Source organism: Schistocerca cancellata, chromosome 1 (assembly GCF_023864275.1).
Source record: "Schistocerca cancellata isolate TAMUIC-IGC-003103 chromosome 1, iqSchCanc2.1, whole genome shotgun sequence".
Classification (NCBI taxonomy): domain Eukaryota; kingdom Metazoa; phylum Arthropoda; class Insecta; order Orthoptera; family Acrididae; genus Schistocerca; species Schistocerca cancellata.
In genome coordinates, this window is record NC_064626.1 from 601,893,213 (window position 1) to 601,915,230 (window position 22,018).

The 22,018-nt window shown below is 38.7% G+C and overlaps 1 protein-coding gene across 1 annotated transcript in view; it reads right to left on the reverse strand.

The window, feature by feature from the left end:
* LOC126182428 (cullin-4A) overlaps positions 1-22,018 on the reverse strand; it is a 102,298-nt gene that overhangs the window by 18,083 nt on the left and 62,197 nt on the right. Inside the window, exons 8-12 of the mRNA XM_049924849.1 lie at positions 12,266-12,402; positions 10,747-10,911; positions 8,510-8,737; positions 8,322-8,429; positions 2,197-2,367 (exon numbers count right to left, since the gene is read on the reverse strand). Coding sequence (XP_049780806.1) covers positions 2,197-2,367; positions 8,322-8,429; positions 8,510-8,737; positions 10,747-10,911; positions 12,266-12,402 — 809 coding nt within the window. The remainder of the gene's footprint in view (positions 1-2,196; positions 2,368-8,321; positions 8,430-8,509; positions 8,738-10,746; positions 10,912-12,265; positions 12,403-22,018) is intronic.

Consider the following 22,018-nt stretch of genomic DNA (forward strand, 5'->3'; position numbering starts at 1 on the left):
ATCTACTCATCAAATGGTGGGAAAAAAAACACATCTATATGAGGATATTTATTGTTAAGAGTCAGAATTTGATGACAATATACATCAACATGTCTTGTCCATGTCCTATTTTTCTATGTAGTCCCTATCATGTTCTATAGCCTTATGTCAACGTCGTGGAAGAACACGTATTCCCTGCTTGTAAAAGCTCATCATTTAGGTGTAGCAATGTTTTCACTGCATGACTGACACCCTATTCAAAGTGTGTTACCCATAGAGAATCTTTAAGCAGCCCAAAGAGATGGATGTCTGAGGGTGCCAGGTCTGGGCAGTATAGTGGATGAGGCAATGATGTCCAACCCTATTTGGCAATGTGTTCCCGGGTTCTCTGACTTGTGTGTGGGCATGCATTATCATGTTGGAGCAAGATTTCTGCTCGATTCTTATCCGATCGAACACGTTGGAAATGGTTCTTGAGTTTTTAGAGTCTTCATGTATGCCTCTGAATTGATGGTTGACTCTCATGGCATCACATCAATGAGAATGACAACATCACAATCCCAGGCGACTGTCACCACGACTTTTTTGGCAGAAGGGGTTGTCTTGAATTTCTTCTTTTGTGGTAAATGAGGACGATGCCACTCCATGGACTGCCTTTTTGTTTCCAGTGCAAAGTGGTGCACTCAGGTTTCATCCCCTGTAATGATCCATGACAGAAAGGAGTCTCCATCGGTCTCAAACTGTTCCAACAATTAAGATGAAAAGTCCTTTTTTTTTAAATCTTATGGTTTGCTGTGAGCATTCGTGAAACCCATTGTGAGAACCTCTTTGAATATCCGAAAGTCTTTGTCATTGCAGACACACTTCCAACGCTGACTGACAACTGTAGAGCCAATTGTTGGGTTGTGATGTGCTGGTTGGAATGAATAATGGCGCCTTTTTAAGTAAGGGGCAATACTTATTGAACGACCCTCGTAAGTTATGGAAATGTGCAAGCTTCCAGAGACAATTCTTCCTCCTCCTGGCAGTAGGGGAAGGAAAAGAGATGAAGGAAAAGGACTGGAGAGGTATTTTCCATAATTTGCCCCATTTCCTAAACCTCATCAGGCCTTTTTCTTCATCTCTCTTCCTTCCGCTTCAACCTCTCTGTCAGAAGAAGGAGCCACTGGCTCTGGAAGCTTGCACATTTTCTTAACTTTGGATGTCCTGTTATCACTAGAGAGTAGATTTTTTTATATATCATGCTATATCAGAAAAGCTCTGATTGGTGGAAGTTTCTTATGCTTTAGGTTTCTGACTACAGCCTAGAGGGCTGTCCATCACATTACTTGTGTTGGTATCCTACATTACATTCTAAACTCATAGGTCCTAGTATAAAATTGGTGTCATCATGGAGGGCATATATTTGTGCTCAAGAGTTTTAATCTCCTGTATCAGTTGCTCTCAACAGGCTGGGAGCCTGACCTACCACTTGTTTATTCTTCGAGTTCCTTCTCCTCGCCTGTGAGCAGGTAACTGTCTATACAAGGCAGTATGGGACAGCACTTTGATAGTATCACTTATTCAACATGTCACAACATTGTCACTGGACTTTGTGGTATTTGTTAGAAGTTACCTTGGCTCAAATGACAATCCCAACACACTCATAATGGTGCTGCCTCAGTTCTGGGCTGCCTATTAGGGTTCCCCTTGTTCCTAACTAACCACAATATCTGTCTTACACTTAATTAGTGCAGTAAGTTCTATAGGTTCTGATGTTCTATGAGAAGTGTACCAACTGTGTTAAGATTTAATCACAATCCATTATTCGATACTTTCAAATATTTGACAATGAGCACTGCACTTTTACTATTTTTTCCTATACTGGCTCATCTCAAACCAAATTTGCATATTGTGAGAAGGCAAATAACACATTAATAATGAATATTAGAAGAAACAAAGGGTGTAACAGATAAAACTTTGGCGTACCATACCCAACTGCTTCAAATTCAAGAGCGTGTATCATTAAGTGATGGTATCGCATTATGTTGGCGAGATAAGAACTTTAATAGTTGAAGTAGTAATACTGTAAAAAATTGATCAAACTACTACACTTTCTTCTGTGGTTCCTCTTTAAGGCCCCTCCCACACTACAAGTATTATCATCAAGATTTGTATACACATAGTTATAATCAGACTACATATAACGATTTAATGAATACAATATGATTCACTTACAGTTTCCTTCATCTGAATCTGATTGATTTTTATTCGGAAAAGTTTGTTGGAGAAATCCTTGTTGAACTGGAACTTATCAGTGTCTTCCACATCTCGTCCTCTTGGTTGTTTCTGCAGTACTCGCGCTTTACCACATGCCAGGGACTGCAACGTCCGACGCAGCTCAATATCCTGAACAAACAAATTGAAGTCGGGACATTTTAAACATCACATTTATCTGTCAAATAAATGCAATAGTGAATTAAACTAATTTTAATTTCATCATTATCCATATTCAGTAAACTGAGAAAGAGACAGCTATGCATAATTAAGAAAATAAAAGTTACTCTGAATTATAGTATACAGAACAGAGCCTTGATGCTAAACCATAACACTGAAATAATGCAAGAGTGATATTTGTTAGTAACATTTATGTTCACCTCATGTCCAATTAATAAAAACCTGGACTTTCTTTCCATTGTTTGAGGTCAACTTAAGCAGCATTACTCTGAGAGAAATACATTTGTTTCACATTATGTGCAGCTAGTCAGTATGAGTTGTTCCAGATATACTCAAAGTTAGTCTAGGAAAGAAAATACAGTGTGATTCAAAAAGAATACCATAACTTTAGGAATTTAAAACTCTGCAACGACAAAAGGCAGAGGTAAGCACTATCTGTCGGCGAATTAAGGGAGCTATAAAGTTTCATTTAGTTGTACATTTGTTCGCTTGAGGCGCTGTTGACTAGGCGTCAGCGTCAGTTGATGCTAAGATGGCGACCGCTCAACAGAAAGCTTTTTGTGTTATTGATTACGGCAGAAGTGAATCGATGACAGTTGTTCAGCGTGCATTTCGAACGAAGTATGGTGTTAAACCTCCTGATAGGTGGTGTATTAAACGTTGGTATAAACAGTTTACAGAGAATGGGTGCTTGTGCAAAGGGAAAAAAGCCAAGAACGAGTGATGAAAATGTAGCACGCATCCAGCAAGCATTTGTTCGCAGCCCAGGAAAATCGACTCGCAGAGCTAGCAGAGAGCTGCAAATTCCACAACTGTATGGAGAGTCCTACGAAAAAGGTTAGTTATGAAACCTGAACGTCAACTACCCGAGGCGATGGATCGGCCGCCAGGCAGCCCGTGACAGAGCACTTCATCACTGGCCTCCAAGAAGCCCTGATCTTACCCCCTGCGATTTTTTCTTATGGGGGTATGTTAAGGATATGGTGTTTCAGCCACCTCTCCCAGCCACCATTGATGATTTGAAACGAGAAATAACAGCAGCTATCCAAACTGTTACGCCTGATATGCTGCAGAGAGTGTGGAACGAGTTGGAGTATCGGGTTGATATTGCTCGAGTGTCTGGAGGGGGCCATATTGAACATCTCTGAACTTTTTTTTGAGTGAAAAAAAAAACCTTTTTAAATACTCTTTGTAATGATGTATAACAGAAGGTTATATTACGTTTCTTTCATTAAATACACATTTTGAAAGTTGTGGTATTCTTTTTGAATCACCCTGTATTGTGAGGAAAATAAAAAGGTCAATCAAAGATTTGAAGAATAATAAAAATTTCTACATTCCTGAACACTTACTTTTATATATCTTTCAGTTGTCTACACCACTTCATTCTCTCAAACAATTTAGTGAGGACTGCATTACAAATGTCACTTAGATACCGTCTCCTTCAATGACCCAAACCAATGAATCGTTGTTTTGTTGTGGTAGGACAAGACACCACACTCACCTTACTTCAAATGTTGAATGTCTCATTCCCAGTTTAGAGAGTATGGCGTACCTGAACTGCAAAACTTTCCCACTTGTGTAAGATATTAAAGATGGCTGCTGGTCTATTTCCAAGAGTACACTGAATATGCTAGCAGATACAACACACATCTATTCAACTGTACAAGACATGAAACCCAAATCCTTAAAAGTGGACACTGTTGGAGACACAGACCAACTTCCAACGTCAAGAAAATTTGACAAACCAGTAAAAGACTATAGTGAAGAGAGAGTCCCCACTTTGAAATTGGCAAAACAATCATCACATGGAAATTTTTACGTTCCACTTCTATAGGCCGACAGCAACTGAATTCTATGTACATCACAACAATGGAGGCCTATCCACTACCTCAAATAGCTAAAACATCAAAAAATAGATAAAAGTATGGCAGATTGAAAGTACTGGCTGGGAGCATAAAGTCAATTCTGCAACTGGTCATGTTCTTTTGTTTTAAACTGCCATTTAAATGCCTTTTGTTCCATCTTCAATTGTAAAAACAAGCTGCTACCACAGAATCACTTCCACTATGGCCAACACCAAAGTAACATTATATCAAAACAAAGACCCTGTCACTATTCAACACTGCTGTACAGTATCAACACATAGTGTTTGTTTGTAGAGAGGGCTTCATTTTCCTTGGGTATATTCCTGTTCTTTTTTAAGACTCTCAACAGAATCGTCACACTGAAATATGCTGTGTTTTTTCCACTGTTGCCAAACTGCAAAAATGTCTGTATGCAAAATTTTAGCTGTCACATGACCTGGAAGTTACTCAAAAAATTATAAATATGACATTTTTTGCATGGTTTCTGCAGCTGAAACTGTCTGGCACACAGGCCTGAAATCTCACATTGCACTACACGATACTCTCTTATCACTGCTTCCAATGGCTTATGAGGTGAGTGTTGAATCACTGACTAATAGCTATTAAAATTAACTACGTGTTCATAAAGAGAAAAACTTATATTTTATTCATAGTGTTCCTTCTCAATTTGTAAGGGGGAAATATAAATAAATACAAGGTTTCCGACATGTCAAAATTAATTGCATTCCATGTAACTATCGTAAAAATGTGTAATATTTCAAACACAATTATTTGTACATCACGAACACATACTAGTGTTTGCAAATTGAAAATATGGTCACAGTGGAAGACAGGAAACTGCAGTGAGTTGTCGATAAAATTTTTCTTTGGGATTGATAACGATACAGAATCTTTTTGATCTAATGAAGAGTCTACATGGAGAAGGAATTTGTTTCCACAAAGTGAAAGAAAAGTCTGATACACGAAAAATGTAATGTTTCCATTTCCCAGACTCCGATGAGTCTACCACAAGGTCATCTGTTCAGAACATTGCTCTTTCCGTACATGCCTGAAACTTCCAATCACTTCTTGAAGATAATCATATAACACAGGTAACAACTAACCATACAGACAGATTATGGGCATTGTCAGAAACTGCAGACGTGATGGACTGCTGAATGTGTCCTTTTAGTACCACTTCTTTTTCAAAATCAGACTGATCTAAAACTATATACAAAAGATTCACTACAACTAGTGATCTCATGCTTTGCATTTCCAACAAAATCTTCGAAGTTCAGCCACTCTGTTAGTTCCCCTTCTTTGTAAGGAGCAGAATATGAAAAACAGGTGGATGTCGAAACAACTCCCTTACACTCAGCATTTAGTCATCTGGAAGCCCATAAAGAGCTGTACTCCACAGGAGCCATAACCCCAACCTCTGCTGCATAGAGTTAACTAGCAATACAAGCCATAGCCCTAAGTCTACTACCTGTTTAAAAACTTCTTGTCTGAACTGGTCATCATCCATGTTTTGCTTCCATGCATGGCTACACTCCATACAAATACTTTCAGAAAAAGACTTCCCGACACTTAAATCTATATTTGATGTTAACACATTTTTCTTCTTCAGAAATACTTTTCTGGTCACTGCCAGTCTACTTTTTATATGCTCTTTATTTCAGCCACCATCAGTTATTTTGCTGCCCAAATAGCAAAACTCTTCTACTACTTTACGTGTTTTGCTTTCTAATCAAATTCTCTCAGCATCATCTGATTTAATTCAACTAATTTCATTATCCTTGTTTTGCTTTTGTTGATGTTCATCTTATATCCTCCTTTCGAGAAACTATCCATTCCGTTCAACTGTTCTCTTCCATGTCCTTTGCTGTCTCAAACAGAATAAAAACGTCATTGGCAAATCTGAAGTTTTTATTTCTTCTCCCTGAACTTTCACCCTTTCGCACTGCTGAAGCTGAGTGTCCAGCTTGCCCTACCAGCTGAGGGAGGCGATGTACTGTGCACCTTGCCAGCGGACCACTGACTCAGCCTTACGACTGTTGCAGGTTTCAGCGACTGTCAGCTAATCACTCTTTCCAGTGCGCATAGAACCACTCTTCGATAATATTCTTTATAAAAATGGTATCACACTGTAGAGTCACAGTGATTGCTGTATTTTATAACCATGAAAGAGAACTTCAAATCAAACTGATCTTTCTCTTAGAAGTTTATCCCAGTCTGAGAAAAAGTTAGTTTGGAAAAACGATAAGAACTCTTTTTTACTTGTGATTCAAAAATTCTGTACTGTGAGATTTGCACTCGAAATATAAGTGCTGGTAACCTATAAAAACTCATTAATATTGGACCAATAATTTTCTAGATGTAAAGTTTTAAAATGAATAGTTACAAGCAAAGATACCCAAAATTCAGATAGTTAGCTGTTCCACATGGCAGCGAGTTGCTGAGAAACTGCACACATTTTTCTGCAATGCTTGCCTTCTGTGTCATTTGAGAGGTGATTATGTAGGATAATTCATCCACTTTCACATTATATTTGTTTGTGTCAAATGTACTTTAGATTAGGAAGTCAAATTAGAGTTACTTAACAGGGTGTGCTGTTTTCTGTTCAGTGTAGTCATGAGAGTTGCTGAGATACTGCAACTGTTTTGACATACTGTTCATCTATTGAAAGCTCTGATACATCAGTTCTGTGGGATAATTCATGCCCTTTCACATTATAAATAATTATATCATGTGTATTTTGTACATCAGGAAATCAAATTACTGTTACTTGACCACTCATGCCATTTTATGTTCGGCTCAGTCATTTGCTGAGAAACTGCAAGTATTTTGCTACACTTTCATCTTTGAAACTTCTGATACTGTAGTTCTGTAGGGTAATCAGGCCCTTTCACATTATGTACTCATATGTTTGTATCATGTGTACTATGAGATTAAAAAGTCAATTTACATATACTTGGCTGTGCAAGAGTTACTGAGAAACTATAATTATTCTGCTACATTTTTCACTTTTTGAAAGATTGATATGTCAGTTCCGCAGAATAATTCATGGCCTGCAGGTTATATATGTTTCTATCATTTGTCTTGTGTACTTTAGGAAATCAAATTGTATCTATTCAATTGACTCATAAGCAGAAAGGAACCAGGAGCAGATGAAAGCTGTAGCACTTTCCGGCATTACAAAGAAGAGCAGGTAACAATGGCATCGGCAGGAATGTTGAAATGTGGACGTCAGCAAGTCGTCATCCTATTGTGCATGTTTACCTGCCTCTGTGCCAAACCGTTAGGCCTTCCTGCATGCCAAGTTTAAATGAGTGCCCTTGGCCATCTGGCCATTATACATGCTGGACATACATACACACTGTAGCTGTCTAGCACTCAACCTACTGGGCATATATGTATGCCCGCAGCTGTGAAATTTTAATTTTGTTTCCTTTACTGATTGCTCAGTTACAGATTGAATGACACTGGCAATAGGATTCAACCCTGTCCCACTCCCTTCTCAACCACTGCTTCCCTTTCATGCTCCTTAACTCGTACAACTGCTGTCTGGGTGTTGTAAATATCCTTTCACTCCCTGTATTTTACCCGTTTCAGAATTTCAAAGAGAATATTCGAGTCAATATTGTCTAAAGCTATCTTTAAGTTTACAAAAGCTATAAACATACATTTGCTTTTCCTTAACCTATATTCTAAGATAAGTCATAGGGTCAGTATTGTCTCTTGGGTTCCTACATTTCTCCAGAATCTACACTAATCTTCCCCGAGCTTGGCTTCTACCAGTTTCTCCATTCTTCTATAAAGTATCTGTGTTTGTATTTGCAGACCATGACTTATTCCTTTGGACAGCTCCACATTCATAGCCTATATCTACAAACCATGCTCAGAGTATACTAACTTTCAAGTAATATTACTTCTGTTAATGTAAAGGACTTTTCTTCCAAGGACATTTTTTCTCATGGTGTACAGTAGTGTGTAATATAGACTACAAATTTGATTTTTTTCATAGTAGAGTTTCAAAATTTAAATGGAACATCTCACCTCGATACCTGTTGCCACTTTCAGTTCATCAAAGGAAAGCTCATCTGATTCATTGAAGAGAAGTAAGACTAAGGCTTGGAAAAGTGATACCATCAGTTCTTTCTTGCCCTGGAAAAAAAGTATTTATAAGAGAACGAGCTCATAAATTGTTCTGGGACAGTTAAAATGCTGAAGATAAATATACAAACCTGTGTGAATGAAGCTTTGAGAACGCAGTGTCCTAAAGTAGGCTGCCACTGTAGCTTGCGCCCACTGTGCTTACCGAGATAAAATTTGTTAAAAATATTCTGATATTGTATCATCTCTACCGGCAAGTTCACATCCAACACGGGGTATGTTGGCCAATAACCCATAGTCAGAATATTCACAGTCAAATCAATATTGGCTAGTTGAGGATAACGTAAATTCCCCATATGCTGAAAATGATATGCACATCATTACGGATCTATTTTTTAAACACTACAAGATCTGTTAGAAAAGTAGCTGATTTTATTTTTTTTGCGATACACTTGAATATGGCGTGCTTCCATGTGCTGATCTTGAACCTTCATGCACATAAGTGAATTTTTTTCCCGCCTGTCAATACCATCAGTTGCTAGCAAGCAAAGGTTGAGTGAGGTGGTATGTTGTGCTTGCGTCGGTGTTTTTCACTGCAAGGGAAACGACAGAACGACCAGAGCAGCGCTACTGCATAAAATTTTTCTAGAAACTGGGCAACAGTCGGGTGGAAACCATTCCGAAGATTGAGATGGCTTTCGGTGACAGCGCTATGAGCATTACACAGATTACAGAGTGGTACAACTGGTTTAAAGACGACTGCACATTGGTGGAGAGCGAGCCACGCTCCAGTCAGCCACAAATGTGCCAAAATGACCGGGTCACTGCCAAAATGAACATTGTGGTGGTGTGGGACTTTCATGTGACTATAAGAGAAGTTGAGGAAGAGATGGGTATCGGCACATTCCTTTGCTGCCAAATATTTGGCTATGAAGAGATTGTCAGTGAAATTCTTGCCAAAGCTGCTGATGATGATGATGGAGCAAAAGCAACTCCGTGTTAAAGTCTCACAGGACATGCTGGTCTCCACAAACAGTGACCCTGACTTTGTTAACACCATGACCACTGGCGACTAGCCCTGGAGTAGGGTATGACCCGGAAACCAAATCCCAGTCATCACAGTGGAAGCATTCCTCGTCACCAAGACCAAAGAGAGCCTGCCAAACACGCAATGATGTCAGAGTGATGCTGATTGCTTTCTCTGACTCCTGTGGTGTGGTACACAATGAGTATGCACCACAGGATCACACAATCACCAAAGAGTACTACAAAACCAGACTCATGCGCTTCAACAGGCTTCTTACTCTCCTGATTTGGCTGCCTTGACTTCTGGCTGTTCACAAAACACAACATGCCATTGAAAGGAACATGATTTCAGACAAGAGAGGACATCATGGCAGCAACGACAGCTGTGCTAAACTCCATTCCAATAGAGGCTTTTTTGGCACGCTTCAAACAATGGCGGCACCGCTGGGAAAAGTGTATGGAGTCCCAAGGGAACTTCTATGAGGATGATTAAGTGTCCAACACTCCAGGTAAGCCAGTCCCACTCCCCTCCTCCGCCAAAGGTGGGATACTTTTCTAACAGACCTTGTATATTTGTATCTAGACTGTGTCCATAATACATGTACATAATGATCCATATTTATTTACAATACACAATATGCTAAAACTCTCTGATGAATGGTGGTTGATTAACCAACCCCTAATTTTCAGATTAGCTACAGCTACCAAGAATATGTTTTGATGTTTTGAACGGCCTCAATGTGAGCCTGCTCCCTCTCCTCAGAGAGCAGTCAAACTGCAACCCCCCCACCCTTGAAAATCATATTTTGGGCTTCTGCTGTTGAACCGGTGCCTGTGCAGGAGTATATCTTCCCATATCCTCGGTACAGCCTGAGTAGTTAATTTGTTATTAATTTAGTATTAATACCTACTAAAGGTTCTCTATACAGGACGCTGGCATTCTAAATATTTGCTCAATAGTACTGTCTTAGTATAGTATTTAGTAAACAATGTAAATGAAATTCTTGCAATTCTAATTAAAAAAATCCCATATATTACAGAACATAATTTGTAAAAGTGTTGGTTTTTGACTGCCGAACAGTCATCACTCACCATATATTCACAATACGCTATACAATAAACTGATGTATTTAATAATTATACGTAACAACAAAATTTATCTCCTTTTCTGCTCACTGAGATGAAACTTACAAGTTTAACGATGCCAATATAAATTGAGCTGTCATTCACTGGTGTGCAGAAAATTTTTGATTGCTTTATATCAAGCAAATAAGAGCACATTTAGGCACATCATTAATGTGAGAGAGTAATTCAAGAAGACAAACCTTCCAAAGAAGCATACCTGCTTGAAAGCAACATTGATATCCTTACTGAGCTCCATGTCTTTGAACATGCCTTCCAGTTTAGAAGTAAAACCACCACCGCATTCCTGTTTCAGTTTAGAAAGCATGCTCTTCTCTGCATCCACACTAGCTGACTTCCCAACTAGTAATCGTTTAGCTAAATCCTGCAGAGCAAAACATTTTTATTTATACCATATATCATAACTGTAATATAAAGCTATTTGTCATATTATGTAACTAAAGTAAAAAATATGTATTGTTTCACCATGAAGGTAACTAGACACATTCTATAAAATATTTTAACATTCTTCTACCAAGCCTATTGAACCAATTATTCCATATTTCCTCAGGGGGTCTCTGAACTCATAATCAAATGCATTTATCTAACCTTTTTTAGAAAACTACACCTCATGTATGCCAACAGCATATAATCATATGGTGTGCAGTCTGTAGAAAGGGGTACTTGGTACATAATTCAAGCTGGATTACTTGAGAACCATGGGTCATGGGAGACTTACCGTACAGAATGAGAAGGAAAGAGTCTTTCCTTCTCATCCTGTAAGGTAAGTCTCCACTGACCCGCAATTCTGAATGACTTTCCCAAAATCTACCCCTTCTTCCTAGATCTCTCCAGTCCTTTTCCTCCACCCTTCTTCCCTCCCCTTCAACCCTTCTGCCTGAAGAAAAAGCCACTGGCTCCGAAAGCTTGCTTATCACAACAGTCTTACGTGTGTGTTCTGCCACTGCTTGGTGAGTAGATTTTTTATCTATCCAATTAAATAATTTTATCAATTATTGATTGTTTTCATTGTTGGACTACTTGAGAGATGCACGAGAACACAGTGGTGGAGGAACAACTACAAATTTACCTTTCAAACTTGGTAAACATTTTTGACAGCCTCAACAAATGAGTGGTTATACAGGTACCATCTAACAGTATGTCAATTTTTCAGTATAACACACTTCAATTGTGACACTTCTCTGTGACGACTTAAACCTTCAAACTCCTCAGCTTTCTTCTAGACTGTAATGGGTGTGGGAATACCTATTGACTTACAAGTTTCATACTTAAAACAATGATACTTTTTTTTCTATAGCTGAGAGACCTCAGATTTCTGAAATGTGTATCTTTGGATTAAATTTATCTCTGTGGTTTCCGACAACATTTGAATAACCTGGCCTGATGAGAACAACCATAAACCAACTTGCAAACAATTTCTAGTAAAAACTCTCAATTAGATGCAAAGGCCAATTTATCTCCACATGAAAGAATGTCTCACAATGCACAGAAATTGCACTGCACTGTAAAGGTTACCTAGTACCATTTTGTTATAAAATTTTTGTCCTCCAGTTGTTTCACAAAACTGAATACATGTTAAACATCTAAATAAATTCTGTTCTATTCTATTCAACATTATTACTTGGAGGTGCAAGACTATAATTGATTTTAACAGGGAAAAAAAATTATATAAAGCTGGATTATCTTGCTAAATCCGGGAATCACACAAATACACTCACCTTTTTATAAAAGGCTTCAAACACATCTTTTCCATGAATGAAACGAAACAACACCATGATTTTATCCAACAGTCTTTCCAGCTCTTCTTCAGTTGATTCTTTGTTGCCTGCACGAAGCTTTGAATCCACAAATTTGGCTAAAACATGTAAGATGGAACTGTAGCAATAATTTTTTGAGACATATATGTAATTAGCACAAAAGTAATGTTTTATTATCTGAGTTAACCTAATACTAGGAGCTTCAAACGCCACAGTTTGGCCAGTTAAAACAATGTGATTGATTTTAAGAGTTTTCAATGGACAAAGAACATATTCAGAGTAAGGTATGAGATTTGGAGTACTTTGGAGTACTGTTGTGATAAGGATTGAAATCCTTGCATGTTTATCAGTGCATTGAGGATGCAGTGTTCATGGACCTATGGCAATACCAGCTGAATCTGCAGCAACAGCAGCACAATCAGGAGAAACACTAGTTTTCTGACCTGCAGAAAAAGCCAATGAAGTACACAGGTAAATGGGACAATGTACGAGCTGTAACAGTGACATCACCAGTTACTACACTTGTATTGACATCATCTATGTTTCTAGCTTTCGATGAGAGGAAGCCTGGGATACCTATCTGGAACAGTTTTTGCTGTTTACCCATGCCAGCAAGTGTTCCAATGCTAGTAATCAACAAGCATTGCAATTTTCTTCTGGTAAACATATTTATAAAATATAAATTACAGCCACTCTTTGTTCAGCAGCTTGTTACTTGATGACTTGTGCAGTTTGTCGTCCTCAAATTTTAAGATGCAACCACATGTACTGGCTGCTAGTGAGAGCGTAATGGACATATTGGAGATGGGTGTGCTGTGGTGTGGGGTGGGGGAGGGGAGGGTGGAAAAGGAGAAGGGGGTAGGAGGTGGGGGAAAAAGGGAAGGAGATACATGAATAATTAGTTTGGGTACGATGTGCATGTAAACTGGTAAAATTTTGGGTCACACTCAATATTTTGAGGAACAGAAATACAGAGCAAGTGAGAAAGTCTTTACTTGACAAGAATATGCAGAAATTGTCAACTGTACAAGGCGATCTAAACAACCAGAATGTCACGGTAAGTGACGATTTCAGTATAGAGGTATGTACTTTAGCTTGATCATTATATGAAGTTAAAAAAGGTGGAAGAAGAAGACGTAGATCAAAAGCTTCTGAAGTTGCCAGTGCATAAAATGAATGAGTCCAAGTTACTATAATTGAGAAGCAGATATTTGATATGTTAGTATAAGGACTACAGTTTCGTGTAGTAGCAGTTGTCCCATGTTTATATAAAAGTGTGACACTAACGAAGTAAGGATTGATTGATAATCAATGTAGCAACATTATCTCTCAGGTTTTCTCGGCATTGATCTCACTAACACACATTTGGATGTGGATACAGGGACGAGCCTTGATGAAGAGCTAAACTTCATGCCAACTCAAAAAATGTTGCAAATAGTAAATTACATGAGCTATGTCGAGTATGTCACATCTTCTTTCCTGCCAGAAGCAGCAGATGAGGTTTGTCATGAAAACAGTAGAGCACTTACTTAGGTGCTAATACTGACGTCCAACCTCTCCAAGCAAGAACAAGTAACACAGAGAACTCTGTGGGAGGACAAGGAACCCAATTCTGCCAGCCTACAAGCACAACACTATGGTCCTAATGTCGTTTGTGGACTGCAATAAGATTTTCAATATTTTGAATGACACTGCGCACAGATAGGTAGATGTTGATCCTACGAGTCTTAGAATAGCGGTATCACCACAACTATATGGTCTTCCTAAGGTACATTATGGTTTCCTCTCATCACAAGAATTTCACTTTCTGATTTCTTGGAACTATTTGGAGAAAAGTTTAATGATTATTTCACAGAATTTTTGAGACCTGTTCTGATGTCAACCCATTTCCTGTTCAACATAAAATATCATGAATAAACCGATGGCATGACAATAGTCTTATCGGCTGTTGTGGAGAATCTGTATTTGAATAACTCTGCTTCAAAGACACTAGAATCAGTCAAATTGAAACCAACAAGTTTCTACTGGCACATGGCCATTTGTTTGCCATGTGGCCACGTGGATCAGAAAAACTTGAATGCAAATGTAGCATGTACTACTTGGGTCAGACTATCACAACAGTCGAAGAAAGGGGCAAGCAACATACTGTCTGAAATAACCAAGCAACCTGGTTGCCACAGAGCGCTGCATTGAATATCATCATGAAATGAAATACGACAAGACCAGTATCATGTTTCACACGGCAAATTTCTGGGACAGTGTAATTAATGATTCCAATGAAATAAAGATGCCAGAAAGTCTAATGAAGAGGGAGAGAGGTTTCATTTTAAACAAAGCTTCAGACCAGGTGCTCCATTTATTAAGATCACACCAGCCGTTACCATGTAAGAGAACATGCAGTTAACGGAATGCCGATGTAGGCTCTGAAAAACAAGAGTACCAAATGGCATAGTGGTCGCCGAGACTCAAACTCGGCTATAAACAGTGGTGCAAGACCAACAATAGCCCACAGTCTGATTGGAGTTCGGGCAGTGACTACAAATAACAGCAAAACATGCTGCACAGCTGGGTTGATCATTGAAATACTGTGCATAAAAGTGAAACAACTCAGCAGAACTCTGGAAGCACACAATTAATTCAGCAATAACTGGTTTTGAAGGTGCCCTGCAAGAGCAAAGGGAGGATGGAATGAGAATATGAAGAAGAAGAGGAGGAGGAGGATGTGCACAGAATGCAGAAGTAAAAAAGATTCAACGAGATACAAAGTTGACACACTCAGGGACATTAATGCTACAGAAAAATGAGACTAAAGGAAATATTTAGCTTGAGAGCAGCGAGTTAAGTACCATTAAACAAAAAATGTCAATAACACACTGCCATTATATATGGGGGTAAAGTTATAAATTCAAAGTGTTCCATTTTCCTTCAAAACACATGTGACAATTTTAGGCAAATGCTGGCATATTATTGAGAGAAAGTACAGAAGAAAATTATCTTCTATGTCGTTGATATTTTGATGGCTGCTAAGAGATTGAAAGAGAACAGCAGTATTTTGACCAAAGATTTAGAAACATGTACTACCACTAACAGTTAGAAAAGTCTGAAATGTGATACAAGGAGAGGTAATTTTGGATTCATAATAACAGTGGATGGGATTGTACACAGAAAATGAAATGCTATAAAGATATTTCCGAAGCCAGCAAACAAAAATTCAGGTAAATACTTCCTTTCTCTGGCTTGTGTAGTTTTTATTGCAAAATTGTGAAAACTCAGGTAAATGATGGACCAGCCATGAATAACAGAACAAAGAAATATACTGCATGGTTATGGAGTGCAAACTTTCAGAACTTTCTGAAGTAATATATCCAGATTGGAAAAAGGAGATGCACATCAACAGTTTTGCAAGCAGTTTATTGTCAAAGATTGGGGAGGGCATGGGGGCACATTCAATAGCGCAGAAAGCAGCATTGTCAATGTACGTGCCCTTCGGTGTTTGCAGTGCTAAGCTTGCCAGGAAAGAAAGTGAATGTGTATGTACCAATGGCTACATAATGTATTACCAGTTATTTGTTGACACTAGTCTTACAGAAATTTAATCTTAAAGTACATTATTGATGAGCAGATAAGTATTGAAGACATTATCATGAGTACTTGTAGGATTGGATAAGATGGTACCCACTGAAATACACACACAAGAAATGAAAGGTGTAAGAAAGAGTGTACAAAAAGTGAAAGACAATACTTCTACATGTGTGCTGTAAGCAAGGACTACGATTTATTTCATGTAATGTCTGTGTGTTACATTTACAGACATACTCTGAAAACCACTGGGAAGTGTATAACAGAGGGGGCTTACAAGGGAACCTCCCCATCGCACCCCCCTCAGATTTAGTTATAAGTTGGCACAGTAGATAGGCCTTGAAAAACTGAACACGGATCAATCGAGAAAACACGAAGTTGTATGGAACTATGAAAAAAATAAGCAAAATATACAAACTGAGTAGTCCAAGTGCAAGATAGGCAAGATCAAGGATAGTGTGACCTCAGGAGGGCCGTGGTCCCGTGGTTAGCGTGAACAACTGCAAAACGAGAGGTCCTTGGTTCAAGTCTTCCCCCGAGTGAAAAGTTTAATTTTTTTCAGACAATTATCAAAGTTTAAGCACTCACACATAATCAACTTGCCTCTTCAAAATTCCAGGACATGTTCAGATTTGCTTGGACATATGCAGGATTTGACGGTCTACACAAAAAAATTTGAAAATGTGAAAAACGTATGTTTTGACAGAGCACAGGGAAAATTGTGCGACTGTGAAACTGTTGCATTCATTTGTTGCAGTTTATGTGACAAACTCTTATGTTTTCATCACTTTTTTGGGAGTGATTATCACATCCACAAGAAAACCTAAATCGGGCAAGGTAGAAGAATCTTTTTACCCATTCGCCAAGTGTACAAGTTAGGTGGGTCGACAACGTATTCCTGTCATGTGACGCACATGCCGTCACCAGTGTCGTATAGAATATATCAGACATGTTTTCTTGTGGAGGAATCGGTTGACCTATGACCTTGTGATCAAATGTTTTCGGTTCCCATTGGAGAGGCACGTCTTTTCGTCTACTAATCGCACGGTTATGCGGTGTGGTCGCAAAACACAGACACTAAACTTATTACAGTGAACAGAGACGTCATGAACAAATGGACAGATCATAATTTTGCGAAAATAAAGAAAGTAAAATTTCACTCGAGGTAAGACTTGAACCAAGGACCTCTCGTTTCGTAGCTGTTCACACTAGCCACGGTACCAAGCCGCTCCTAAGCTCACACTGTCCTTGATGTTGCGTATCTTGCGCATAGACTACTCAGTTTATATATTTTGCTTATTTTTTTCATAGTTCCACACAACTTCTTCCTGTTTTCTCGATTGATCTGTGTTCAGTTTTTCAAGGCCTATCCACTGTGCCAACATATACCTAAATCTGAGGGGGGTGCAATGGGGAGGTTCCCTTGTTAGCATGGTAGCACATAGTAGGGTTACTACTAATTCCAATCGCATATGGATTGATGGACAAAAGGCTGCTTAAATGCCTCTGTGAGTGCTGAAATTAGTCTAGTTTCTCTCTTCATGGTCCATACAAGAGTGGAAGTGGTGGGCCGAATACTACCCCTACATTCTCCCTTCATAGTGGCTCTCGAAATTTGGTACACAGGCTTCAGAGAACAATTTGTGTCTCTCTTCAACAATCTGCCAATTTATGTAAAATAAGGCAAAGGCAATTACTCACCTATAGTGGACCAAATGCTTGGTGCACAGAACCATGTAACAGGAAACAATACTCAAACTAGCTTTCAAGCTCTTGCTCTTTCCACTGTAAAGTACACGCACTCATACATACGGCCACACAGACGTCCTAAATGTAGTTCCACAAAATTTCAGTAGAACTGCTGGATATCTGTAACTTCATGCCACAATATTTTGGTGCAGTCTTCTGGCCATCTTAGGATGATACTGGCGAAAACTCACGGAGCTCTGGTATTCTAGGCCCTGCTGGCACATGAGTGGTGGATTCACTTGGTGTTGCATGTGCACTTCTTGAGCGCGTTCGATTCTGCTGTGTCGCACACCCTCCGTGGTGAAAACTCACCAGATCAATGTCAATTCGATTGTCTTTCCATGGTTCCATCACAGAACTACACTGGCAAGAGAGGACGAAGTTTTTCAATGACTGGATTCCATGTCGAATTCAACTGAAAACTGCCATCAGAGTTAATAAGAGACTCACTGTCAGACAGTGGTATTTCCACGGATTCATTAATAACAGAGCTCCAAAAGTTAGATGTGTGGGCCACAATTTTTGTCTCACTGTAATTCAATACATGACCTGTGGAAATACAATATTCGCCGATGGCAGACTTACAAGGCTGAAGGAGGCTAGTATAACGTTGATGTTCTACAATGCAATCCTGCACAGTACGTATCATTTCCTCTATATAAGATTTGCCGCATTTGCACGGAATGCTGTAAACACCTGCCTTGTGCAGCTCTACATCGACTTGGACAGATCTCAACAGCAACAAAATTTTTGCAGGAGGGTGAAAGATTGCTTCTAATATATATATATAATAGAGGGAAACATTCCACGTGGGAAAAATATATTTAAAAAGAAAGATGATGAGACTTACCCAACAAAAGCGCTGGCAGGTCGATAGACACACAAATAAACACAAATAAACACACAAATAAGTGTGTATGTTTGTGTTTATTTGTGTGTCTATCGACCTGCCAGCGCTCTATATATATATATATATATATATATATATATATATATATATATATATTAATTCTGCCTATTTGCGCTGAGATACTACCAATATATGGTAAATAGGCAGTTGTTTTAAAGGCCTCTTCCTCTTATTTGCTCAGTCGCTTATAGGTCTGAAGCACTCTCTCCACTTGCTGGGACGAATACCTATTCTACAGAAATACAGTTTGCAGGCACTGCAGTTCCGTTTGCAAACTATCGGCATCAGAGATAATGTGAGCTCAGTGAATCAAGATCTTCAGAACACCCATTGTTTGTGCTGGATGGCAACAACTAGCAGCTTGCAAGTAAAGGTCTATATGAGTGGGCTTTCTATATACTGAATGACCAAGTGTGCCATTGCTCTTACATTGCACTAACATGTCTAAAAACAACAAGCAACCCTCCTTCTCCAACTCCATAGTAAATTTCATGTTTTTATGTATGGAGTTCAGATGTTGTAGGAACTCTTGGAGACAATCCAAACCATGAGGCCAAACTATACAAGTATCGTCAACATATTGCCAAAATACAGTTGGTTTAAGGGGACCACACCGTGGGTCAGGTCCTAAAAATTCATCGGTTTTCATCATATTTCAATAGATTAAGGTTTTATTTAAGTACTCTGGAAAGGATTTTGCTGAAAATTTTTTTTTCAAGCATTTAAAGAGCATTTTCCTGCCATGGGTGTTTATGTGCCACACTCACTTTTCTGCATATATTTCAGATCTTTATATCCCCTACATTGCATGTTAGGGGATTTATTTTTTTTTTATTTTTTTTTTTTTTTTTTGCTCCCGAGTGTGTTGGCTATCCTTGGAATGCAACGGTTGGTATTCTTTTGTTTCTGCTGTTTAAAAACAACATGCTTTCAAACACACAGTTAGTTTTGTTCAAGTGTGATTGCAAGTAGTTTTTATACTTACGTTTGCAGTGCTTGTTTGTGTGTGTTTTATTGTGTTTATTGAAGATGATGAAACGTAAACGCATTTTGAAGACAATTTAGAGGAAACAAGTTTAGAAAGCTTTCTGTACAAGAGGTTATGTCACCTGGCAACGATGTTTCTAATTGTAATTCTTCAACAAGTGCATCATCAAATAAGCTCTCACCATTTCAAGAGAGTTACAACGAATTTACTGTAGGTGACAAGGGGTGCAGTAACATTATTATAAATTTGAGAATATTATCAGATGTAATTTCTAAATTTGTACCATGTAGACAGTGTGGTGAGTCACAGAGTGTGAAAATTTGTGAGAGTGCCAGTGGGAGAAAAGGCCCAGCAATTGCTTTGGATTTAATTTCCACTAAATGCTAAGCTGTGATTTCATTTATGAGTTCTTCAAAACCAGATGCAAGTGGCCCTTATGAAATCAACACTAGATTAGTTTATGCCTTACGAACCACTGGCAAGAGCATGGCTGCAAGTAGAACATTTTGTTCAGTGATGAACTTACATCAACCACCAAATAAATTTGAAAAACTGACTGCAATATTAGAGAAAGCTGTATGTGAGGTCAGTGAGGAAAGCTTGGAACTGGCTGCTAGGGAAGCAGTGGAAGAAAATAATGGATGTTCGGATATTGCTGTTTCACTTGATGGAAGTTGGCAGAAAAGAGGACATACTTCTCTGAATCGAGTAGTGACTGCCATGAGTGTAGACACCGGTAGTGTTAGATGTGGAGATAATGTCTGAATATTGCAAATGTTGTAAAGTCAATGAACTTAATGAACACAACCATGTGGCTAATTTTAGAGGAACAAGTGGTGGTATGGAAGTTCATGGAGTACAACAAATATTTCATCGCTCTGTAGAAACAAGAGGCATACGGTACACCAAATATTTGGACGATGGTGACAGTAAGGCATACAACAATGTGGTGAACTCTAAGCCATATGGAGATGCCATTATTAGCAAAATAGGATGTGTAGGCCATGTTCAAAAATGTTTGGGAACAAGGCTGAGAAAACTAACTGTTTATATGAGAGGAAAAGTATTAGAAGATGGAAAATTATTGACCGGACAGGGTCGGTTAACTAAAACTGAAATACAAAACTTGCAGGTATACTATGGGAAGGCAATTAGGAGAAACAAATAAAATCTGGAGGCAATGAAGAGAGATGTTTGGGCCATATTCTTCCATAAGCCCTCTACTGATAAGCCAGGAGAAAATTCGTGGCTGGCCGGAGTGGCCATGCGGTTCTAGGTGCTACAGTCTGGAGCCGAGCGACTGCTACGGTCGCAGGTTCGAATCCTGCCTCGGGCATGGATGTGTGTGATGTCCTTAGGTTAGTTAGGTTTAATTAGTTCTAAGTTCTAGGCGACTGATGACCTCAGAAGTTAAGTCGCATAGTGCTCAGAGCCATCTGAACCAAAATTCGTGATGCAAATACAATAGGGCTCAGTCAACTGGAGAATCTTATTCTCACCAGCATTATCTTCCTGCTGCTGTTATTACAGCAATTAAACCTATTTTCAGAGACTTGGCTCATCCTGACCTTCTAAGTAAATGTCTGCATGGGCAGACACAGAACCCAAATGAATGTCTCAACAGCATAATTTGGAACCGCCTGTCTAAAACTGTATTTGTAGGCATGCATACAATGAAATTAGGATTTCATGATGCTGTTATTATATTCAATTGTGGTAATATTGGAAAGTGTTGGGTACTGAAAAAGCTGGGAATTAATCCTGGTGAAAATATGATAACTGGGCTGCAACACTGCGATAAAATGAGGATAGCCGATGCCGACAGGTCTGCATCTAATATGGCCAAGAAAGCCAGACAAACATCCAGGAAGGTGAAAAAGAAGCTGGAAGACCTGCTAGAGGCCAAAGAAGGGCCATCATATGCAGCAGGACCGTTTTAATTAACTGTAAGTAACAAATTTCAAAAATTTTTTCTTTAAAGTCAATTTCCCGCAAACTAAAATTTTCGGTACATTGCCCCATTATATTAGAAACTATCATAGATAAATGAACGAAATATTCAGAGACTCTGCATAACATAAAAAGCCACCTCTGGTACTACATTCATTAATATTCCCCCATTAGGAAGGTCACAAAAAATATTTTCTGTAAAAAAAACTTAATATTTTTTGTTAATAAATTTAAAATAGTATTTCTTAAAAACTATAAAATGGATAAAGTAGATTTTAGTACAGTTGACTCTATTAGCATCATGTAACACACAGTAAAAATATTAAGGTCCTGCATCAAATAGTTTTTTTTCAGAAATGGGTCAAATACTTGCCTAAATTAACATGGATTAGATAGGCAGGGTGTGGTCCTTAAAAGCGGCTGAAGTGAGTGCTCGCTCCTCAAAATCTTCGATAAAAAGAGTGGCTGCATCCTAAATGTACACTTCTGCAGTTGAGGAGGGAGGTAGTGTTGTGGAAAATTGGTGTGTGTGTGTGTG